The 25,453-nt window shown below is 41.5% G+C and overlaps 1 protein-coding gene across 1 annotated transcript in view; it reads left to right on the top strand.

Moving 5' to 3' along the window:
- The first annotated feature begins 12,556 nt into the window (after nucleotides 1-12,556).
- The window catches only part of LOC124613900 (uncharacterized protein C1orf112-like), a 131,482-nt gene continuing 118,585 nt past the window's right edge, over nucleotides 12,557-25,453 (top strand). The window contains exons 1-3 of the mRNA XM_047142648.1: nucleotides 12,557-12,822; nucleotides 13,118-13,264; nucleotides 15,240-15,320. Of these exons, the coding sequence (XP_046998604.1) occupies nucleotides 12,721-12,822; nucleotides 13,118-13,264; nucleotides 15,240-15,320 (330 nt within the window). The 5' untranslated portion in view covers nucleotides 12,557-12,720. The remainder of the gene's footprint in view (nucleotides 12,823-13,117; nucleotides 13,265-15,239; nucleotides 15,321-25,453) is intronic.

The following is a 25,453-nucleotide window of genomic DNA, read 5'->3' as shown; positions in this document are numbered from 1 at the left end:
GCTCCGTTTATGAAGTGAACATTTGCCAACAAATGGACTCAACAAAGAAGCTGGATGTTTGGCTAAATCATATGTCGGTGTGTCAGTATTACTCACTATGGGCCGTAAAGGCTGCGGCCAGCGACAATACCGATGGCAGCTGAGTACTGCAGTTCCACCAGCGAGGGCGCTGCCGCTGGTCGTGCAGCCCCTCTGTCTCCGTGATTGCAAGGCATGCGCGGAAGTACTATCAGCGCACTATATAATCTGGAGCGGAGAACGTCTTCATCAGTCTTCGTTCAGCTCACCTGAAGATGGCTGGCAGTTGTCCAGCCGAAATATCGTGCAATGAAGTTTACGACGACCGGCTGCAAGCCCGAAATCTTTTTGAACGGTTAAGGGTTGTCCACTACACCTTCCTCTTGCTCATCGCACTGCAAACACTCATTTTCAACTGCGATATGTGTTAGGAATCAACGCCCCAGGGATAGGCGTGGCTCCACTGACGCCCTTTATGCCATCTCCTGAGGCCTTTTCATGTCGATTCTGAGCGGCGGTGTTATTACGTGTTTCCCTCGAGTACTCATAAGAAAACGGTGTGATTTCAGCGCTGACCTCCATTGCAGAGGAATGGAAAAGAATGGGTGAAATGTGGTTAAGGAGATCTTCTCAAAGTGCGACATGTCCACGTTGACGTTGGACAGAATCGTGGTGCAGTTCGGTGCCATTCTGACATCATTAGCTCACTGTGGTATGCGTACTGTAAGACCTTCAGTACACACACCATCAGATTATTTGGCTTGTCGCTCTAACGAAGTAGGCAGGTGTCAGCAATATGTCTCGTGGTCTTACCGTGGCGTGTTTATCTTCTGCCGTTAGGTCAGACGATAGAAATGCCACTTGCACGCTTAGAGTAGCAGATTGACGGTGACAAACTTTAAACAGAACTTGATTAATTTTCACACACATTTATTAAAATGATAACAACCATAAAAATTACATAACTTGGTTCTGGATGCTATTCACAATTGACATTCTGAAGTTCCTTTGGTACTGGTACATTAATCTTATTCTTACATATATCTCTGATACTTGACAAAAGTGTCTCTACATTTATCTTCATGGCTATGTACAGGAATATGGTAATCTTATTGGGCGCAGACTGAAACTTGACTATAGACTGGTACAGACAATTGAAGAACTCATACAGACTGTTGCAGACAAATGCAGACTGACTAATCGGAGGTCTGTACACTCGTTATAATACCTCGTGTGTTCATGCATCACTGCATGAGTGTGATCCGCGAGGAGAAAAGGTTCTACGTTAGTAGCAATCTCACTGGCTGCATTACATATTAATACGCGGGTTGGCGGAAGCAGAATTTGGTCCGTCTCTACGGCAGCGCCATGTCGTAGTGCGGAGACAAACGAGCACTGCACCTGCGCTGTTGTGCTTAGCGGGGCGCGCTCTAGTGAGAAAGTTGTGTACGCGCTGACTACACGGAACTATGTACACAACACTCACCTTACCATTCACATGACCTTCTGAGCTGTGGCCTTTGATCGCATGTGTTGACACCATGCTGTTCGAAGCGTCACCGAGCCCGAGGACGATGTCGAAGGGGGCCACGTGTTTGCACCGTTACAGATAAAGGTTTTAGGCACCTTTCAAATTTATGCGTCGTAATAGGATACAAATACGAGGTTTCGAATAAGTGATCCTTTAATTTAGTTGCGCAATATACTTCCTCACTGGGCTGTCAGTGCGCTCGACATCTTGCATAATTTCAAAGGAGGTAAAAATCACGGCTTACCGGACCAACACGAAATGCTCCAGTCAACTACTGTTCGGTTTCTGTGTAGTTTGGCCCATTGAATAAGTAAAGCTTTATGTGTCAATATGAGCAATGACCTTTTGCGATGTACCCAACCCGAAATGTCTATGGCATGCCCTCTGCAGTAATCAGTCGGAAACTGGCTGGAATGGAACCTCATTCACTAACAGCAGCGACTGCCATCTGGTTCATATCACTGACGTGGTATAACACTCGTATCTGGTTCCTGTAAGATAAGAACTCTTAACAACCACTGTTGTTACGCCCTGCAAATGGTTCGTCATTCCTTGTAGACATTGTTGTTGTGGTCTTCAGTCCTGAGACTGGTTTGATGCAGCTCTCAATGCTACTCTATCCTTTGCAAGCTTCTTCATCTTCCAGTACCTACTGCAACCTACATCCTTCTGAATCTGTTTAGTGTATTCATCTCTTGGTCTCCCTCTACGATTTTTACCCTCCACGCTGCCCTCCAATGCTAAATTTCTGATCCCTTGATGCCTCAGAACATTCCCTACCAACCGGTCCCTTCTTCTTGTCAAGTTGTGCCACAAACTCCTCCCCTATTCTATTCAATACCTCCTCATTAGTTACGTAATCTACCCATCTAATCTTCAGCATTCTTCTGTAGCACCACATTTCGAAAGCTTCTATTCTCTTCTTGTCCAAACTATTTATCATCCATGTTTCACTTCCATACATGGCTACACTCCATACAAATACTTTGAAAAACGCCTTCCTGACACTTCAATCTATACTCGATGTTAACAAATTCCTCTTCTTCAGAAACGATTTCCTTGCCATTGCCAGTCTACATTTTATATCCTCTCTACTTCGACCATCATCAATTATTTTGCTCCTCAAATAGCAAAACTCCTTTACTACTTTAAGTGTCTCATTTCCTAATCTAATTCTCTCAGCATCACCCAACTTAATTCGACTACATTCCATTATCCTCGTTTTGCTTTTGTTGATGTTCATCTTATATCCTCCTTTCAAGACACTGTCCATTCCGTTCAACTGGTCTTCCAAGTCCTTTGCTGTCTCTGACAGAATTACAGTGTCATCGGCGAACCTCAAAGTTTTTATTTCTTCTCCATGGATTTTAATACCTACTCCGAATTTTTCTTTGGTTTCCTTTACTGCTTGCAAAATATATAGATTAAATAACATCGGGGAGAGGCTACAACCCTGTCTCACTCCCTTCCCAACCACTGCTTCCCTTTCTTGCCCCTCGACTCTTATAACTGCCATCTGGTTTCTGTACAAACTGTAAATAGGCTTTCTCTCCCTGTATTTTATCCCTGCCACCTTTAGAATTTGAAGGAAAGTATTCCAGTCAACATTGTCAAAAGCTTTCTCTAAGTCTACAAATGCTAGAAACGTAGGTTTGCCTTTCCTTAATCTTTCTTCTAAGATAAGGCGTAAGGTCAGTATTGCCTCACGTGTTCCAACATTTCTACGGAATCCTAACTGATCTTCCCTGAGGTCGGCTTCTACCAGTTTTTCCATTCGTCTGTAATGAATTCGCGTTAGTATTTTGCAGCTGTGACTTATTAACCTGATAGTTCGGTAATTTTCACATCTGTCGACACCTGCCTTCTTTGGGATTGGAATTATCATATTCTTCTTGAAGTCTGAGTGTATTTCGCCTGTCTCATACATCTTGCTCACCAGATGGTAGAGTTTTGTTATGACTGGCTCTCCCAAGGCCGTCAGTAGTTCTAATGGAATGTTGTCTACTCCCGGGGCCTTGTTTCAACTCATGTCTTTCAGTGTTCTGTCAAACTCTTCACGCAGTATTGTATCTCCCATTTCATCTTCATCTACATCCTCTTCCATTTCCACAATATTGTCCTCGAGTTGTATAGACCCTCTATATACTCCTTCCACCTTTCTGCTTTCCCTTCTTTGCTTAGAACTGGGTTTCCATCTGAGCTCTTGATATTCATACAAGTGATTCTCTTTTCTCCAAAGGTCTCTTTAATTTTCCTGTAAGCAGTATCTATCTTACCCCTAGTGATATGCGCCTCTACATCCTTACATTTGTCCTCCAGCCATCGCTGCTTAGCCTCTTTGCACTTCCTGTCGATCTCATTTTTGAGACGTTTGTATTCCTTTTTGGCTGCTTCATTTACTGCATTTTTATATTTTCTCCTTTCATCAGTTAAATTCAGCATTTCTTCTGTTACCCAAGGATTTCTACTAGCCCTCGTCTTTTTACCTACTTGATCCTTGGCTGCCTTCACTACTTCATCCCTCAGAGCTACCCATTTTTTTTTCTACTGTATTTCTTTCCCCCATTACTGTCAATTGTTCCCTTATGCTCTCCCTCAAACTCTCTACAACCTCTGGTTTAGTCAGTTTATCAGGGTCCCATCTCCTTAATTTCCCACCTTTTTGCAGTTTTTTCAGTTTTAATCTACAGTTCATAACCAATAGATTGTGGTCAGAGTCCACATCTGACCCTGGAAATGTGTTACAATTTAAAACCTGGTTCCTAAATCTCTGTCTTACCACTATATAATCAATCTGAAACCTTTTAGTATCTTCAGGGTTCTTCCGTGTATATAACCTTCTTTCATGATTCTTGAACCAAGTGTTAGCTATGATTAATTTATGCTCTGTGCAAAATTCTACCAGACGGCTTCCTCTTGCATTTCTTACCCCCAATCCATATTCACCTACTATGTTTCCTTCTCACTCTTTTCCTACTCTCGAATTCCAGTCACCCATGACGATTAAATTTTCGTCTCCCTTCACTACCTGAATAATTTCTTTTATCTCATCATACATTTCATCAGTTTCTTCATTATCTGCAGAGCTAGTTGACATGTAAACTTGTACTACTGTAGTAAGCACGGGCTCCTTGTAGACATACTGGATAGTTTGTGTTGATACACTATGTGATCAAAAGTATCCCGACAATTGGCTGAAAATTACTTACAAGTTCGTGGCGCCCTCCATCGGTAATGCTGGAATTGAATATGGTGTTGGCCTACCCTTACCTTCATGATAGCTTTCACCCTCGCAGGCATACGTTCAATCAGATGCTGGAAGGTTTATTGGGGAATGGCAGCCCATCCTTCACGGAGTGCTGCACTGAGGAGAGGTATCGATGTCGGTCGGTGAGGGTTAGCACGAAGTCGGCATCCCAAAACATCCAAAAGGTGTTCTATATGATTCAGATCAGGACTCTGTGCAGGCCAGTCCATTAAAGGGATGTTATCGTAGTGTAACCACTCCGCCACAGGTTGTGCATTATGAACAGGTGCTCCACTGTATTGAAAGATGCAATCGCCATCCCCGAATTGCTCTTCAACAGTGGCAGGCAAGAAGGTGCTTAAAACACCACTATAGGTCTGTGCTGTGATAGTGCCACGCAAAACAGCAAGGGGCGCAAGCTCCCTCGATCAAAAACACGACCACACCATAACACCATCGCCTCTGAATTTTACTGTTGGCACTATACACGCTGGCCGATGATGTTTACTGGGCAATCGCCATACCCACTCCCTGCCATAGGATCGCCACAATGTGTACCATGATTCGTCACTCCACACAATATTTTCCCACTGTTCAGTCGTCCAGTGTTTACGCTCCTTACACCAAGCAAGGCGTCGTTTGGCATTTACCGGCGTGATGTGTGGTTTACGAACATCCGCTCGACCATGAAATCGAAGTTTTCTCACCTACTGCCTAACTGTCCTAGTACTTTCAGTGGATCCTGATGCAGTTTGGAATTCCTGTGTGATGGTCCAGGTAGATAGATGTCTGCCTATTACACATTACGACCCTCTGCAACTGTTGGCAGTCTCTGTCAGTCAACAGTCGGGGTCAGCCTGTATGCTTTTCTGCTGTACGTGTCCCTTCACGTTTCCTCTTCACTATCACATCGGAAACAGTGGATCTAGGGATGTTTAGGAATGTGGAAATATCGCGTACAGACATATGACACAAGCGACACCCAATCACCTGACAACGTTCGAAGTCCGTGAGTTCCCCGGAGTCCCCATTCTGCTCTCTGACGATGTCTAATCACTACTGAGGTCGCTGATACGGAGTAGGTGGCAGCACAATGCACCTAATATGGAAAACGTACGTTTTTTGGGGTGTCCGGATACTTTTGATCACGTAGTGTATTAGCTTGTTGCATATGCTCAGACTGTAGCGTTTTAATTTTGCATGTTGGTATTCTGGTTGCTATGGGTTTATTTATCGATAGTTATGTTTTATTTGCAGTTCGCTGTTGCTATCTGAGTTTACACTATTGGCCATTAAAATTGCTACACCACGAAGATGACGTGCTACAGACGCGAAATTTAACCGACAGGAAGAAGATGCTGTGATATGCAAATGCTTAGCTTTTCAGAGCATTCACACAAGGTTGGCGCCGCTGGCGACACCTAAAACGTGCTGACATGAGGGAAGTTTCCAGCCGACTTCTCATACGCAAGCAGCAGTTGACCAGAAATGTGTGCCATCACGTTTCCGACTATGATAAAGGTTGGATTGTAGCCTATCGCGATTGCGGTTTATCGTATCACGACATTGCTGCTCCCGTTGGTTGAGATCCAATGACTGTTAGCAGAATATGGAATCGGTGGGTTCAGGAGGGTAATACGGAACGCCGTGCTGGATCCCAACGGCCTCGTATCCCTAGCAGTCGAGATAACAGGCATCTTATCCGCATGGCTGTAATGGATCGTGCAGCCACGTCTCGATCCCTGAGTCAACAGATGGGGACGTTTGCAAGACAACAACCATCTGCACGAACAGTTCGACGACGTTTGCAACAGCATGGACTATCAGCACGGAGACCATGGCTGCGGTTATCCTTGACGCTGGATCACAGACAGGAGCGCCTGCGATGGTGTACTCAACGACGAACCTGGATGCACGAATGGCAAAACGTCATTTTTTCAGATGAATCCAGGTTCTGTTTACAGCATCATGATGGTCGCATCCGTGTTTGGCGACATCGCGGTGAACGCACATTGGAGGCGTGTACTCGTCATCGCCATACTGGCGTATCGCCCGGCGTGACGGTATGGGGTGCCATTGGTTACACGTCTCGGTCAGCTCTTGTTCGCTTTGACGGCACTTTGAACAGTGGACGTTACATTTCAGATGTGTTACGACCCGTGGCTCTACCCTTCATTCGATCCTTGTGAAAACCTACATTTCAGCAGGATAATGCACGACCGCATGTTGCAGGTCCTGTACGGAACTTTCTGGATAAAGAAAATGTTCGACTGCTGCCCTGGCCAGCACATTCTCCAGATCTCTCACCAACTGAAAACGTCTGGGCAATGGTGACCGAGCAACTGGCTCGGCACAATACGCCAGTCACTACTCTTGATGAACTGTGGTATCGTGTTGAAGCTGCATGGGCAGCCATCCAAGCTCTGTTTGACTCAACGCCCAGGCGTATTAAGGCCGTTATTGCGGCCCGAGGTGGTTGTTCTGGGTACTGATTTCTCAGTATCTATGTACCCAAACTGCGTGAAAACGTAATCACATGTCAGTTCTATTATAATGTATTTGGTCAATGAATACGCGTTTATCATCTGCATTTCTTCTTGGTGTAGCAATTTTAATGGCCAGTAGTGTATATGGTGTCATTTGGAGAGTGTCAAGTGCAGAAATCTGAACATTTCTAACATTTGCTTCTGTCTGAGTTCAATAGAGGGACGACAGCAGTGAAGGCAGCCAAAAACATTTGTGTCGTGTGTGGGGATAATGCCACTGGTCAGAGCACGGCAAGAAGATGATTTTCTCGTTTTAAGGAGGATCGTCTTGATATTAGTGACCCTTCACGCTCAGGAAGACCTTCACTGTTTGACGAAGATCGTTTAAACTCACTAACCCACTATGATCCACATCAGTGTACTCGAGAACTAGCAAATGTGATGAACTGTGATCATTCCGCAGTCATGCAACATTTGCATGCAATGGGGGAGGTCCAAAAATTGAGGGTAAGAGTACCACATGCTCTAAGGCAAAATCATAAAAATCAGCAGGTGGCTCTATCTGCATCTCTACCTGTCATCGTTAATAGGGTCATGAACAACACAGACCATTCCCATCCTCTATCGTTACTAGCAACGAGAAATTGTGTCTTCGTGCTAACGTGAGAAAAAGAAAGGAATGATTGAGTCCAAGTAAAGCAGCAACTCCTTGTACAAAGACCTGCGCACATCCACAAAAGATAATGTTATGCATCTGGTGGAACAGCGAAGATGTGGTGTACTATGAATTGCTTCCCTGAGGTGTAACCATCACTGTTCACATTTATCGTCAACAACTGAGACGTCTTGCAGATGCAGTCTAAGAACAACGACCAGGAAGACTGCATGAAGTGATTCTATTCCTCGATAACTCCCGCCCCCATTCTGCTAGAGTGACAGAAACACTATACAGGAGTTGGGTTTGGAAGTAATTCTGCACCCACCTTATTCACCTGATATTGCACCTTAGATTTTCAGCTTTTCCGTTCTCTTTCGAACAACCTTCAAGGAACTTCATTTTAGGATGAAAATGAGTTCCAAACGTGATTCGACGGGGTCTTCGCCTCAGAACCATGTGATTTCTACAGTCGTGGAATCGAAAAGTTACCTCAGCGTTGGCAGACTATTGTAAATTGGGAAGGAGAACAAATTATTGATGATTAAAGTCTCTGTTATGTGTATATGCTGTGTTTATTAAACTTATGGAAAATCGCTACGAACTTATGCACCAACCCAATATATAAGCAAATCGAGCATATTCAGTCAGTATGTAGTTGTGGGCACGTCCAAACGTGATAACTCTTGTGTGCCATTCTGTCACGTCTCCATGTCGATCCATATTATTGTGCAGGATCAACATTACCAACTGTTACATCCACACCACTTCATTGCCAAGACTTACGACAGTGGAGGAAGGCCACAAGACCACCTGTTGTGAGTCCCATAACCTCTACAGTACTCCAAAGTGGCGGGAGCGTTCTTTGAAGGGGGAGACTAATATTTTGTCGAACGACCGTACATGGTCCATAGCGTAACAGATCACTCACCAGTTCAGTGCCAGTCAACAGCTAGAGGAGGAGTAGGACGAGGAGATTAGTGTTTAATATCCGGTCTACAATGAGGTCATTAGAGACAGAGCACAACATCGGATTAAGAAGGATGGAGAAGGAAATCGGCCGCTCCCTTTCAAAGGAACAATCCCGTCAATTGCATGAACCGATTTAGGGAACACACGGGAAACCTAAATCAAAGTAGCTGGACGCGGTTTTGAACAGTTGTCCTCTAGAATGGAAGTCCAGTATTCTAACCAGTGCACCATCCTGCTGGATGATAACAACTGGAGAACAGCCATACCCTCCTTAACGCTCCCTTTCTATGGGATACAGAAACTACCGCCCTACAAGAGAGACCTTGCTCACTGAACGTCACGAGGACTCTCGAGCGATGGAACAGAGTTGCCAGATAAATGAGCTGTAGTAAGTAGAGGTACACCTTGCGCTACGACTTTCAACACTTATCAAAATCTCTCTATACCAGATTATGGAGGACACTTGAAATATACGCTCTGCTGATCTCCTGAATAGGATGAAGTTTGACAGTAATGGATTATTCAGCATTGACAAAGCCAGTTTTGACGAATGTATTCGAAACCAGTGTGAAGTCCATTTCGGACTGTAAAAGAAATATTTCTGATATTATATGAAGATGGTATCTGTTCTTTTGGACATGTCCGAACAGATACCATCGGTGACCATGCAGCTCCCTTAGAATGAAATGATAATGAAATCAGGACCCTAAGCTGTCGACAGGCGTTGATATACATCAACTGGGACAGTTGAAAATGTGTGCTCCGACTGGGACTCGAACCCAGGATCTCCTGCTTACATGGCAGACGCTCTATCCAGCTGAGCCTTGAGGGCACAGAGGATAGTGCGACTGCAGGTATTATCCCTTTCATGCTCCCTGTGAGACCCACATTCCCAACTTAATGTCCACACACTACATTCGTTGTGCCCCTGCCCATTACACTCATTACTCGCGGCAGACAATCTTACCGAGTCCCATAAGAGTTTGGGCAATGTGTGTGCATTTGCACAGAAGAAGGTCAATGGCCGGTTAGCCTTAACAATATGAAGATGGTATCTGTTCTTTTTAACATGTCCGACAGAGCACAACCTCGGATTAGGAAGGATGGGGAAGGAAATCGCCTGCCCCCTTTCAAAGGAACCATCCCCTCATTTGAATGAAACGATTTAGGGAATCTGCTATGTACCATGAACAAAACTGAATGGTAGGCTAGGTTCAACTTTTACAGTCTTCTACAGTGGCACAATGGTTCACGTTAAGGTCAGTCCCATGGCTCGTTATAAACATACATTTGTGTCAAAGACTTCTACAAAGATGACTAGTTGCCTGTTGACTTCTCTCTCGGGTTCTTCTGCCGACGTTTGATGACTTTTATGACGTTTCGCCAGCACTAATGGCCCGAACTGTCAAATGTTCACCCTCCATTGCTGGTGGTGGACAGCCCACCAGCAGCAATGGAGTGTGAAATTTTGACAGTCCCAGCCATTCGTACTGGCGAAACGTCAGAAAAATCACCAAATGCCAGCCAAAGAGTCCGAGAGAAAAGCCAACAGGCGTTTTTTCAGCAAGTGACCACGATAGTCTCAACAGTTTTGTGCTATGAAGATGTTCAATAAAAAACATCACGTTTGTTGAATCATAAATTTTTAACTCAATCAATACTAGTGCATAATAATTGTAAAATGCAAGGAAGATCTAATTGACGATGAAGTTATTAAAAATGGAACACAAGCTCAGATTGCAGGAGAATGGGGAAGAAAACATATGTGCCCTATCTTAGGAACTATCCTGGTGACATCGTGGAGGTCATAGATCAGTATGGCTGACCTGGGACTTAAAAGTGCTGTCGTCGCAAACAGGAGTCCAGTATCTTATCACTGCCCCAATTTGCTCGATGTACATCTTATCTGCGTCAAGCAGTAATGTCCCACTGCAGAGATGGATGAAAATGCAGTATGATCTCCATCAACGAAGCCTAAATGGAGCTAGGGTTTCACGATGTAAGGTGAACGTATTCCATATTCTCCTCAGGCAGAATAACCAACCAAATAAAGGTGCAGATAAATGCTGTTAGAGCCCCATTATGTATGATAAAGCTTTAGAAAGGATACTGAAAAAACTTAATTACAACACAGTGCTAAAAAATCGTCGATACATTTTAACAAACTTTCTGCTCAGTGAAGTAAAGCAATATTCATTGCAGGAATCGAAAATCTGAAATCAGACGTCCGATAGCAAGTCTGGCTAAAAAGCGAGAATCTAGTAATGAAATTTCGAAAAGAGCCTTTCCGTTTGTATGTAAAACTCTTAACGCTCAGCTTTTTGTAGATTTACTTAGAATTCCTGAATTTTTGTTAAAAAAGAAAAGTAAAGAGATTAAAAGAAACGATTGTTATGTAAGACTGTTTTATTTCCACCAGATTATTTCTCATTGTTATAGAAAATGGGATCTCTGTCATCTATGTGTCATATAAGGCAGTAAAAATGAACAATGACTTACATTCACACACTTGATTAGCTGCCATCAGGAAGTTAAAAATAAATGTTTTGGTAATCAGACTCTTAACGTAAAAAGTTCAAACATTTAATACTACACCAAAAGGTGTTCACATCAAAATATTATCTGCAATATCTTCCCTCCATTGATGTGTTTCAAAAATATGTACAAACATTTTAAGTGGAGCAAATTAAACTATAGGAAACACCACCACAAACTTTCAGAGTTCGTTTAGTGATTAACAGCCTCTTAAGCAATTACTTTACTTGTCAGCAAACTGATAACTCAGTACTACAACAAAAGGTCAGTATGATTTGTAAGTAAAATTATCCGCAATAGAAGATCCATGTGATTCGATTACAAAACGTGGTGCAAGTCAGCTGAAAAAAAAAAACTATGAATATGCTATCTAATTGCATAATCACTCACCTTTCAGTCACAAAGCTGTCAAAATATTTATGTTCCTAAGTTATTCCCGTCGTTTAATTGCTTTATGAGTTAATCTCTGGTAGGTCGGGCTGGAGAAATGGACCTGGATTGTCTTCATGTCTGAAAACAAACGTCCGTGACAACAATATCAGTGAAAGACGGCACAAGCTGTGCGGGTACACGCAGCTCGTGCGAGCTGTTTCACCGCTCGCTGAGTACTGGGCAAATTTCGTGAGTTTAACCATAGCCCCCGTTTTATTGATTAAAATCGTGCCACCCCTTTTCCTGACAGCCAGCTGTAAAGCGATTTCCATGACAACATGATCAACGCATCTTACAACGACAATGTTTCTTCTGCAGACCACTACGAATCCGTAATACGGTGGCTTATTTACACTGCGATAAGTGATATTTTTTCGATTATATGTTTATTATATGTAGCCAAAACAATGTAATATGCCTCACTTAAATCATGAAATCATTCTGCCTGGGGTAAATATAATTCATTAACATCGCAACATGTCCATTAGTATTGTATTTATTAAAAGAAATAAAGTAGCCACATAAATATGTTGTGTTATATCGTTCCTAATTTCTAAAGACGAAAAATCCGTGGTTTCTTTTTTATTAGAACAAAGGCAAATTTATTAGTTTCTGTTTTTGTACGTTATGTAATATCTTTGAAAATGCTAGAACGGATCTTTGCATACTATTTAGCGGGAAGTTTGGTTATCTTGTGTTCGATGTAATCAGTGTATATCTTCTCGCATAATGTACTGTTATGATTAAATGTACCAAAGAAGATTATTGTTCTTTACTTATCTGTTTCAAATTAATGCTATGTTGACCTACTTTGGTGATACGGGAAGTAATTAAGTACAGGATAATGAATTCGGAAGAGTCAGTGACTGACTTATTAGCCAAAATAAAAGAATGGACAGTTGACGAAGTTAAAGAGAAAATAGATGAAGTTGTTCCGGTGTTAGTTATATCCTTTCAGTAACCACAATTTCGTTTGCACCATTATTTCGCACTTATGTACTAATTTCTTTCAAGACAGCTGACTACCCTAGCGTTCAGACTTTGTCAAAACCTAAAAATATAAAGTGTGTAAAATTCTAAATTATAAGATTAATTCCAAAACATTATTATATTCTGTACGATGGTTTTATGATTGCTGTGAAGAGTGTGAAGCACAGATTAAGGACCATTCATGTTTGTTCATATCAACTAGAGTAGTTTGCCTGAGATAACTTTGCATTTATTTCCTTAACAATAAATACAGTACACTGGAATGCAGTGAGAAGAGTGTTACATTACAAGCTGTTCAAGTGCTTCTGGGAAGCTGTCTTCAGTGTTTGTCTGTAAACAATGCTGAAAACGTTTTGCTGCAATATGCATTGCCAACAGTTAGGCATATCTTTGCGGAGGTGAGAGTCTGAATATACATCTTCACTCTTCTTGTAACACTATGATTCTTGAATAGACTATGTCAAAGTAGGCTCTCCAGCGTACACTGTTGGTGAAAAGCTCCTGGGTTTCCAGCTAGATGGCAATGTTAAATAGATAGTAATTAGTAAACGTATATTTAAAAAAAATCAGCAACTGACAGAAGCTGTATTTAACCTGTTCCATTATGCCCTGCAGTTATATTTTAGGATAAATTAATTTGAAAGACAGGATGGCAGCTTGCTGTTTAAGCTGAAACAACTACTAGCAAAATAAAAACAGCAGCTTGGGCAAATTTATCAGTATTAAAGAATATCCATTCAGTGCCTTTCTTCGTCTAACACCAGAAACTTTTGCTAAAATTATTAAAAACTTCTCATATTTATACAAGAAAAACAAAGATACATGGAATTTAAGCAGATTTGTTGTGATATAGTGCATATGGGAATCATTGAAATTTAACTGCTTAATCGTGTTGGATACAGTCTAATATAATAATACTGTAGTGTTGATAAGAAAAAAGGGGGGGTGGCCATATAGACAAAAAGTGGAATTAAGTTCCAGGCCCTTCAGGTTAATGAATTTTATCTTGTACTGCTCTTTGATGCTGTGCCACAGTAGTGAATTGGGGAACAAACCTTTGTAGTACTGTTACAGGCTACCAGCAGGAAGTATGTTAAGCTTTATAAAGCCATTAGAGACAGTTATAATTGGGTTATGCAGACTTCACTGGAGAAATGTTTCTATCTTCGAGATGTGCACTTATGGATTAGACTAGATTAGATTACTTTTCATTCCAAAAGATCCATAGTGAGCAGATCCTCCAGACATAGAACACATCAGAGAACAAGAACACAGAATAAACATTTAGAAAAAGAAACACGCATCCTTCTGTACCTTCCATAGATGACGAGGGAAATGATCTGTATGGATGTAGAATAAGTAAAATTCTTAAACATTTTTTCATTCAGAAGTTAATGAGAAACTTCTCACAAAATATAGCTATAAATATTCAACAAACTGATACCCATGTGATAATTCTTAGGCTGTTACATTGTAGCATAATTATTTTACAGCACTTGTTTACTGTGATCGAATTACTATACTGAATTTATACATAAGTCAGGTAGTAACAAATTTGTGACAAAACGTAAGTGTCCAATGCACTGGGGTCCATATATTGATTCAGAGATACAGAACTCCATAGAGAGGTAGCACCATGACCAGAGTGAAGCAAATTGAACAACTATGGTTTGGGATATCAAAAGAAAGGGGCATGGTACATGATAGTGCATAAGGAAACTGCGAAACCTTGGGCAAAATAATAGATTCATTTAAAATTTTGTACAAAAACCATTAACAATATTTTTAAGTGATACTTGAAATAAGATGTCTTGTAGTTTAATTGCTTTTGTGCATGCAGTTATACAGTATGCAAGTGTTAGGCATTAGTTTGAAAATAAATTCAGCATCTGTAGCTTGTCTTACAAATTTGCACATGTACTATTTCATTTTCAAAACAACCACACAATGACTTCCAAAAATATGGCATATAATAGTAACCTACAGTGTGTCACAGCAAGAAATGCTAAATAATGTGCCACAGCCTCTCTATGCATACTCTTTCTCTTTGGTTAATTCTTAGGGTATTACAGCCATCAAGACAGCAGCATGGGGCTATGGTTGCCAAGCATTTCAGTAGGGGGAAAATCTGTTTGCAGTGAAATTTAATTCTAGTGATAATGTAATTGTGTGAAAGAAATAGTGGAATGGAATCTTCAGTCTGCTTGTTTCAATGCTTCTCCTGTTAGTATTTAGAAATTCCAACATTATTATATATTTACTGTTACAGAATATGCTTTGTTCCACAAACACAGACAAAGTTGTACATTTTTAAAGAAGTTATTAGTTGAGTTTACATTAAATAAATTTCTTTCTTACTGTTGTACTCTTCAGGCTTTGGAAGGAGTTCAGCTTATTCTGGCAAGTTCAGAAGATGGGGATCAACTTGTGGACAGTCTCGTGAGCTTGTTGCAAGTGAGTTGAATAGTGTTCTTTAAGATAAAATGATAATGTAGCACCACTGTGAGTCAATCTAAGTATAAAATTACATATGTGTTACAATGTACTCAGAGTGCTGTTATTGCAGACAATGCATATATTTGCGTACCATTCAGAATATAGGTTGCACAGAATTAACTGCCTAATTCAAGCATTTGTATTACTGCTTTATAGTGAAAAATAGACTTTCTGTGGATCATTGATGTGCAGTAGTGGCCTATAAGTCTTTGACTGCAGATCCAAAGGCCCTTGATTCAATTATCTGCCAATCCTAGGCTTTTTTCTATCACATATTGCTTCTTTCACCTCTGACAGTGGTTTGTGCAAGTGAAGAATGCAGTGTCATTATCTGAGTCAGAGTTCATATTAAAGTGTAGGTCTCCTAACTGGCTGGGTTATTTAGTTCAAAGACTGAAGGAAAGTATGCCAGTCTCACCACTGATAGGAAAATACTAAGTAAAGCTCTAAATTGTCCTAACTTGCCTTTGGTTAAAAGGCAACTTTACCTTTATTGAGATAAGAAATCAAAGTAGATAATCTTTATTTTAGGTTAATTGTAGCTGCACGGGTGGCAGTCTGGATGATTGACCGATCTTTCCTTATGAAATTAGGTAACATGATAGTGATGTGTAGATTCTGCATCATGTCTGAAAACACATGGAAAGTACTGTCGTTACGTATCCCTAAGACATACATGGTTTTGGTGATGACAGCAATGTCTTTGGTAAAATATCCCCAAGGTAAATTATTCCTTCATTTGGATCTCCAACCAAGAATGTAAGACTCCTCAATTCTGTTGGCAGTTTATTAAATTTTAATAGAGAAGTGGATAGGTTGTAGTTAAATATAGTTGAAATTTATGAAGTGTTTTGGCAGGAGGGTCCAGGTTTCTTATCAAGTGAATACTGGGTTGTCCACATAAAAGCTGATAGAGGTAATACAGAAGTGGGTATCAACAATGAAAAGTGGGGATGCTGTAGTGATCAGCATTATGAATGTATTGTAATCATATGATGACTACTGGAAACATTACATTCGTATGTGTGAGGTAGCAATGGAGTGGTGGTGCTGGGGTTTACAGGCATATGTAATGACATTCCAACTAACAAAGTTTATACTTTTATTGTACAGAAATATTTAAACAAAAAACTCAAGAGGTGAACCCCCAGTTAGCCTTACAGGAGAACCGATACGCCAGTTTTATGACGCAATGTTTGTTTTTGTATAGACAACTTTTAAGATAAATGATGAGGGAAAATTTGAATTTAAACTTTCATTTCCCTTTTACCTTTAAGAAACAACTAATATTCATACATCAGCTAATGAACCAGCATGACATACACATACTTGGAATTAACCAAAACAGCTTTCAAATTATGTACTGGATTCACCTTCTTGCATTTAGAATAAACAATTTTAAAAGTGCCCACAGATAATCTTTACATAAAAACAAATCTGATCAGCTGACATGGCAGACAGAAATCGCACAGATCTCACTAGCAATTAATGAGAAACCAGCAAGAAATAAGTGTATTTGAAACCAACCAAAACAACTTTCAAATTATGCACTGGGTTTACTTTCCTGCATTTAGAATAAACAATTTTCTAGTGCCCACAGGTAGTCTTTACATAAAGAACAAATCCCATTAACTAACATGGCAGACAGAAATTGCACAGATCTCACTAGCAGTTAACAAGAAAGATTTGAATTTAAGCACTGAGTCCAGTGTCATGCATTTCAGAATAAATAATATTAAAATGGCCATAGGTAATCCTTACACAATAGACAGGTCCATTACTACACTGAATTGATAGCTCACACATTAACATTATCCATATACAGCCCTCCTTCCAAAATGTGAATGACACCTTTTTAAACAATAATCAAATGAATAACAGGATACACAGTACTCAACATAATGTAATAAATGTTGTTCTTTTGAGGACAGGCACGCACATCCAAAACTACGTGGACTAGATACACTAACCACTGTGGCACCAATAACATACTTCATTACAACCAAGTAATACAGTTGTCTGTGCAGTGAATGCACCATTACAATCTGTAATGGCCACACAAATCCACATAGGCTAACAGTTGCAAACTGCCAACTTGACAAACATCGCCTTTGTTTTTATGTAGCTGCTTAATGTCGCTTACAGTCCACAATGGTGGTTTGCAGCAGTTCCAGCCAGTCCCTTCATAAAACTTTTCATGCCTACTTGATCCAACAATGGCTTGGGACCTCCAGTTGACCGACCACATGCTCCGACCAGTCCAGCGGATCACCAGGGCAAAGACTGCAGCCGCTCTTCCTCAGCCATCTCTGTTGCAGCGACAAGTTTTTGTTGTTTTCCTCTGGAAGGTTCTGCCCGCACTCTGCCAGCAGCACGAATGTGACAGATCCCGATGTGCCCTCTCAGTCATTGTGGCCGCCGGAGGCACCACTTGGCAGGAATTCAAAATGGTGGCCACTGGTGCTGGAGTCGAACTGTCACACTCTCCCCCCCCCCCCCCCCCCCTCCGGCTCTGCCCCCTTCCCCTCAGATCACATGACCAGGGGGTTCAGAATGCTGACACTCATACACTGGCATTATTCACATTGCCACAGCTCTGCAGCACCATATTACCATCAAGGCACTTCTAAGTCATTTCACAACCGAGGATATAAAATGAAACAATTTATTAAGAAACTTTGCAGTGAGTGTGACATTAAACACACTAGTCATTACGGTGGGCATCTCCCTCTTGAAAAGATTTAGTTTGAGAAATATGGACCCTAAAAAATTTGCTTGGTCTGTGGGTTTTTAACAACCAAGGTGACCAGTGTTACAAAGCAAAGGATCTGGACAGGGCCCTCAAATCTGGGTAATAGTTTTCCCATTGCCCTATCTGGCCTCCAGCTCACTGCGGCAAAATTTTTTTTCCGAACCTCGTCACCCAGCCTTAATGAGATTGGCCATCTCCCAGAATTACAGTGGAGCTCTAACCAATCATGTGCTAGCTTAAGATTTATGTTGGCATGTTTCCAGTTTACCCATATTTTCGCAGTGTTAACTTCATGTGGCAGTAGGTTATCCAACTCCCACAAACTAGATAAGGGAGAATTGGGCTTGAATGTGAACATCAGGGCCATCGGAGTTTGCTTGTGAGTCTCATGTACAACTGTATTAAAAGCATACTCTAGAAGGCAGTGAGCTGTCCCACTGGCTATGGTCTGCATGATGGAAGCAGTGAGGGCTACCTACAAATTTCGGTTTACTTTCTCAGCATATGAGGGATTAGAGTATTACGCCTTTGTAGTAGTGTGACTACTTCCAGCCTCAAGGAAGGCTACTGAAGTAAAGTTACGAGCACTATCCATAACTAATATGCTACATGGCCCAAAGGTCCCAAATATGACTGAAGGCATCTGATAGTAATCTGGGATGTTGTATCATGTGTCGGAATTAACCAAAAATATGTGAAAATGTGCCTGCGCATACAAGTGTGTAGCATTTCCCATCTGGCAGTTGTGGGAATGGCCCCACATGGTCTATGTACATCCTCTCCATAGGCTGATTCACTACATCAGGTGCCATGAACCCTTGGTGGATATCAATGCTGGTTTGCTAATGGCACACGTCTTACATCTTGTCAGCCGGGCCCTTACCTCTTCATCCATAGACTTCCAAATAAAATGCTCCCTAATCATCATTCTCGTCTTGAAACCACCCAGATGACTGCCCACCAGGCTTTCATGAAAGTACTTGGAAACTAGAGGTACCAAATCTTTGAGCAAGGCTTTTTTATGTCCGCTCCCTCGTACCGTGTGACACTTAGTGTCCCCTTTCAGACAATATGGCTTAACTGATTCGCCTTTCCTAATTCTCTCTTTCAATGCTACAACTCGAGCTCAGTGTCCTGCTGTCTGCCAATGTCTTTAAAGAGAAGCCGAGAGCCATTTAAGATCAGACAAATTACATGATCTAAGCCATCCAATTCATCTGATCCACCTACTTCCTCAACCGGAAGCTGATCTTGCTCCTCTCTGAACATTCTGCTCAGACTGTCCGCAATGATACACTCCATGCCTCTTATGTGTCTTACTTTGAACTGGAACACTGAAACTCTCACTGCCTATCTAGTGATGCGCCTGGAATGCCTCAGTGTGGCCAGTAACCAGCCAGTAACCCCCCCCCCTCTCCTCCTCCTGCAAAAGGACAACTGTGGCACCTGACATCGAGGCATCAGTCTGCACTATGACCTCCTTGTTAAAGTAAGGCATTGCCAACACCAGAGCGCTCACTAGAGTGGCTTTCAATGCCCCAAATGCAGCTTCTTGGGATGGCCCCCACTCGAATTTTCTTCCTAAGATTATTTAAGGGAGCCGCTAACTGGGCAAAGTTAGGTATGGATTTCCTAAAAAAAATTAGCATCCCAATATAATGTGCCACCCCTTTCATATTCTTTGGAGGGTGAAACAAGTAGATGGCCACTGTATGGCTGTGATTTATCTTAACTCCCTGGCTGGAAACTAGGTGTTCTAAAAAGGAAATTTCAGGTTGGGCAAATTTCAATTTGGACAGCTTAACAATGAACCCAGCCATCCTAAGACACTCCAAAACCTCTCTAATATCTCAAGGTGGTGTTCAAAATTCTCACTAAAGATCAATAGACTATCAAGGTAATGATAAATAGATCTAAATTTTAACCTGGAAAAAACATTATCTAAAATTCTGAACAGGGTTGCGGCACTTGTGGAAAGCCCGAATGGCACTTGTAGTACTCATAAAGATTCCAGTAAGCAATGAAAGCTGTCATAGGTTTTGATTCTTTGGCTAAGGGAACCTGATAGTAGGCGTGATTAAAGTAAAGGGCTGGAAAAATCTTGGCATTCTTAAACCAACCAAAACACATCTGCAGATCATGTAATGCTACTGATTGTAGAACTACCTTTGTATTCAAGGCTCTATAGTCCACTGCTCGGCACATCCTGTCCTGTCCATTGGGTACCGGAACCACAAATATGGAAGATGCATACGCCTGATCTAGACATCCTAATAACCCTCTCTTTCTACATTTTGTGTAAGCACAGCTTGAGCTGCTTAATATGAGGTGAAGAGATGATATGGTGGGTGCTGTACCAGCATGTTATCAATAAGCTCAATCTTGTATTCCTCTCCTTTCACTACACCCAAGCGATCAGTCAATACATCGCCAAACTCAGTACACAACTGGCGTAACCCCGTTGCCTGTTTAGGGGATAGATGAATAAAATCTTAACCATCCTTAACTCTTCCATCGTAACCACTCCGTACTGATTCTTGATACCCTTTCCTGACTGGTACAAACAAAACTCATAATGATGCAACCTATCAAGACAAAAGAGAACTTGCCTCTCCTCTAATTAGGAACCAGACCAACATGTCGGATAAAATTTGAGTCCAAAAAGCAGAAACTGACAAATTCTGAACTAGCTTCACCTTAATCCTCCACATGAAATTTTCAGTCTGAATGTTAACCGAAACTTCACCCAACAACAGCACCTCCTCAGGATTAGCTATTCTCCACCTGTCTGCTGCTCCAGCAAGCTGGAGAAACTTACATAAGGCAGTGTGTGCCAAATACCAAAGTTTGTTAACCAAACTCAAAGAACTGCCCAATTCCAGAAACACAAAACTGGTTCATCATTAAAACTCCCACACACAAACATTTTTCTTCGCTCGTAACTTGAGCACTATCAACATGGTGCACAGCATCCACCTCTGAGATTAACCTATCGAGTTGCTGGGAGCTGTGTGGTCGTTTACTAAAAGTGACTCTAGACCAATCACTAGACTGCATCCCTTCCAAGATTTAGCAACTATTCCGTGTTCCTGAAAATCCAAACACAAAGCTTCTGGCAGCATCCGAGACCCTTTTCACATACCTTTCCAAAATTCGTCAAGGCCCTGTACCCCAAGGTAATTTTTCTCTATCAACTGGTTACAGGCACTTGCAGACAAATAGTCTAACAGATTTTTCATCTAAACTCTGAGAATGGCAAGGCATCACACATTGTGTCCCGCAAGGTTTGCTCCAAATGGCCCTTAAGCACAAGACATAGTATCTGATGTAGTTGCATGTCACTTAAACCAAACATCTCCCCACAGTTCAAACAAAAAGTGCAGGCACTGCTTAACATCCTCACTACATACTTCTGACAATACTACCTCAATACTACAATAAAATATGGGAATGCTTGAGAAAACCTAATGTTCCTGATTCATTAATTAAAAAAGTCCAGATGCTGTACGATGATTGTAAGAGCAGTGTACAAGTAGGAGGTGGAAGATCAAAGTGGTTTAAGACGACGAGAGTTGTTCAGCAAGGCAGTTTGCCCTCCCCTTTACTCTACATTACACTTATGGACACAATCATGAAAGACATCAAAGAAGAAGAAAATGAAGACCTCAGCGCTTTTCTCTTTGCTGATGACATCACCATTTGGGGAGAGATGGAAATGGAGGTTCAGACTAGATAACTGGAACACAAAATTTAAAAAATTCATGTTAACTGTGAGTAGGAACAAGACAGTGGTAATGAAGATGAGCAGGACACCCACAACTTGTCACACCCACAACTTGTCACTTGGAGGGGGAGAAGTTTGAATGTGTGAAAAGCTTCAATTATCTGGGTAGCATCATATCACGCTATGGAACTGCCAAACTAGAAATCTTAAATAGAATAACAAAAGGATCTAGCTTCTTCCGCTAAGTATGAAATCTAATCTGGGACAAGGAAGTCCCTCAAAGAGCCAAACAGACCATGTATAAAACTTATCTCCTGCCAATCATGATGTAGGGTCTAGAGGCCTGTGTCATAAATAAGAGAGAAGAGAGTCAAATATAAGCATGTGAAATGAAGTTCCTTAGGTTAGGTCTACAAAAAATCTAGGAGAGACAGAGTCAGGAATGATTATGTAAGGAGAGACCTGCAGGTGACATTGCCTACAGAGGAGAGAATGAGCGCTTTGAGATTGAAGTGGTTCAGTCATGTGAAGCGAATGCGCCCTATTCGAACTCCTCGCCAGTATTTGGAGATGGAGGTACCAGGAAGAAGACGAATTGGGCGGGCTGGAAGAGATGGTCAGACCAGGTTAAGGAAGATCTCAAGAGGAGAGTAGTAACATGGGATGTAGTGGAGAAGGAAAACCTATAGCAGGACAGAAACCAATGGAGGCATATCGTTCACAAAGTTCCTACCTGGTTCGCTGGAAGGAAATCCTGATGATGAGGAATACTACCCCTTGCTGCAATATTCTCTTTAGTGGGTTGGGTAGTTTAGTGAATAACTCAGGAAAGGGAGCGCGAGATTCCTTGCTAATAGTCACTACCCACACACTCTGCTGGCACAGCTACCCTAGCTGTCTCAGCATCGCTATTGCAGTTACTTAGCCCCTGCATTCTCACAACTATTTCCTTAACCGAGTCCTGCAACTGATTACAGCGCACATCTGCGGACCTGAGACTGTGTAAATCCTGAACTCTGTTAGCATAGTGCTCCACACATGCTCTAGTTCTACTGATCTGTGAGTGTCAAGGCTCCCCAGTTTCATAAAAGGGACACTAACAACAAAGCTCCACCAATGCACACTGAATGAATGCTGGCGCCGGCGTCGCTTACCTGGGCCGGCTGCAAGACTGGTGGTGTGACTAGCGGATCAGCTACCTCCCTCAGCTGCGATGCTAACTCAACTGTGCTCCTGTCACCGTCCGTAATAGACAACTCGTTGGCAAGCTCCTCTTTCCACAATTCAGTGTCACTGGGCATGCTGAAACACAATAGCAACAGTAGGAGCCAAGAGAATTGCACCAGCAAAATTTAACAATATGACTTTTTTTGTCATACGGAATGCATTTATGCAAGCCACTCATAATCCAGCACAGCCAAATATGTGATGTAGCAATGAAGTGGTTGTGCTGAGGTTAGCAGGCATATGTAATGACATTTCCAACTAACAAAGTTTCATGCTTTTATCACACACAAACATATAAACAGAAAACTCAAGAGGTGAACTCCAGATAGGCTTACAAGAGAGTTAATAAAATCATTTTACCACACAATGTTTTTTAATAGAACCTTTAAGATCAATGAGCAGGGAAAATATGAATTTAAACTTTCATTCCCCTTTTGTCTTTAACAAACAGCTAATATTAAGACAACAGCTAATGAATCAGCATGACATAAACATACTTGGAATCAACCAAAACAACTTTCAAATTATGTACTGGATTCACCTTCCTTCATTTATAATAAACAGTTTTAAAATACCCACAGATAGTCTTTACATAAAAAACAAATCTCATTAACTAATGTGGCAGGCAGAAATTGCACAGATCTCACTAGCAATTAACAAGAAAGATTTGTATTTAAGCACTGAGTTTGCCATCCTGAATTTCAGAATAAATAATATTAAAATGACCACAGGTAATCCTTGCACAATAGACAGGTCCATTACTACAGTGAATTGATAGCTCATGTGCATTAACATTATCCATTTGCAGCCCCCATTCCAAAATGTGAATGACACCTTTTTAAACAATAATCAAATGAATAACAAGATACACAGTAATCAACATAATGTGATAAATATGGTTCTTGTCAGGACAAGCACGCGCATCCAAAACGACATGGACTTGATACAATAACCACAATGGCACCAATAACATACTTCACTACAACCAAGTCATTCAATTATCTGAGCAGTGAATGCACCTTTACAAGCTGTAATGGCCACATGAATCCATGTAGGTAACAGTTGCAAACTGCCATCTTGACCAAAATCGCCTTTTTTGTGTGTGTGTGGCTGTTTAACGTCGCTCACTGTCCACAATGGTGGTATGCAGCAGTTCCAGCTGGTCTCTTCATAAAACTTTTCCTGTCTACTTGATCCAGCAATGGCTTGGAACCTCCGGTTGACAGACCACATGCCCCGACCAGTACAATGGATCATCAGGACGAAGACTACAGCCACTCTTTCTCAGCCGTCTCTGTTCCAGCGAGAAGGTTTTGTTGTTCCTCTCTGGAAGATTCTGCCTGCATGCTGCCAACAGCATGGATGCAACCAGTGCCAGAGTACCCTCACAGTCATTGCGGCTACCAGATGCACCACTCGGCGGGAATTCAAACTGGCGGCCACTGGTGCCAGAATTGAACTGTCACAGTATGTAAAAATACTGAAAGACGCCAATGTTTGTACATAAACATACTATATACACACTGTAGCTTGGTACGTGACACAGGAGCTGCTGGTAAAGGATGTAAGGCATTCTGCCTGTTTCTGTGCTCCCATCATCTTCTGAGTGAAGTGTCATCTTACAATATGCACTGAGTAGAAACTTCAATATTAATACAATGTATTTTGAGAAACAAGAAAAGAAATTAGAATTGTTTTAATGCTTGATGACAAAAATCTGAATCTGTTATTTTTTATTCTCATGTCAGAAACATGCATACTGTAGGTACACAGTTGACCTATCATATAGTCCTTGACCAAAATTTGGTCACTTCCAGTCCACTTTCTGTCGTTTGATGGAGGTCTTCTGCAGTACAGGAGGCTGGACAGAGTTGACACTGAAGCATATGCTGGACTGTCTGGACTTCTCCACAGTTATACTTTATATTGTTTTCTGTACTTTAACCCCATCTTGCCAGATAAAACTTTGATCTGCCCACTCCTGATCCTGCCAACTCCGGATCTCAGCCTATTCAAAGATTTCCAAGTCTTTCATTCCTTGTCATGTCCTGGAGGCAGAGTTTCAGAAACTCTTTTCCAACCAGAGGAAATGGAAGTCTTATCCCTCCACCCTGCACCCTGGCATTTTGGCAGTGTTAGTAAATGCCTTTGATGTTCTAAGGAAACTCTTCCTTGACTTCAATCACTGCGAATGCAATTTATGCCCATACAGGGCATGGGTTTGTTGTTGTTCCGCTTCCTTTTGTTCCTAATTTGCCACAATTTATCTTTGAATGGAACGTGGTGTTATTCCTGCAAGACTGTAAATCCATTCAACAGGAATAGACTTCAAGTAACCTGTTATAATTATGCATGTGTCATTGAGAGCTCATCTACCTGTTTGGAATG

The sequence above is a fragment of the Schistocerca americana genome, chromosome 4 (assembly GCF_021461395.2).
Source record: "Schistocerca americana isolate TAMUIC-IGC-003095 chromosome 4, iqSchAmer2.1, whole genome shotgun sequence".
Classification (NCBI taxonomy): domain Eukaryota; kingdom Metazoa; phylum Arthropoda; class Insecta; order Orthoptera; family Acrididae; genus Schistocerca; species Schistocerca americana.
This window is presented reverse-complemented; position numbering and strand designations above follow the sequence as displayed.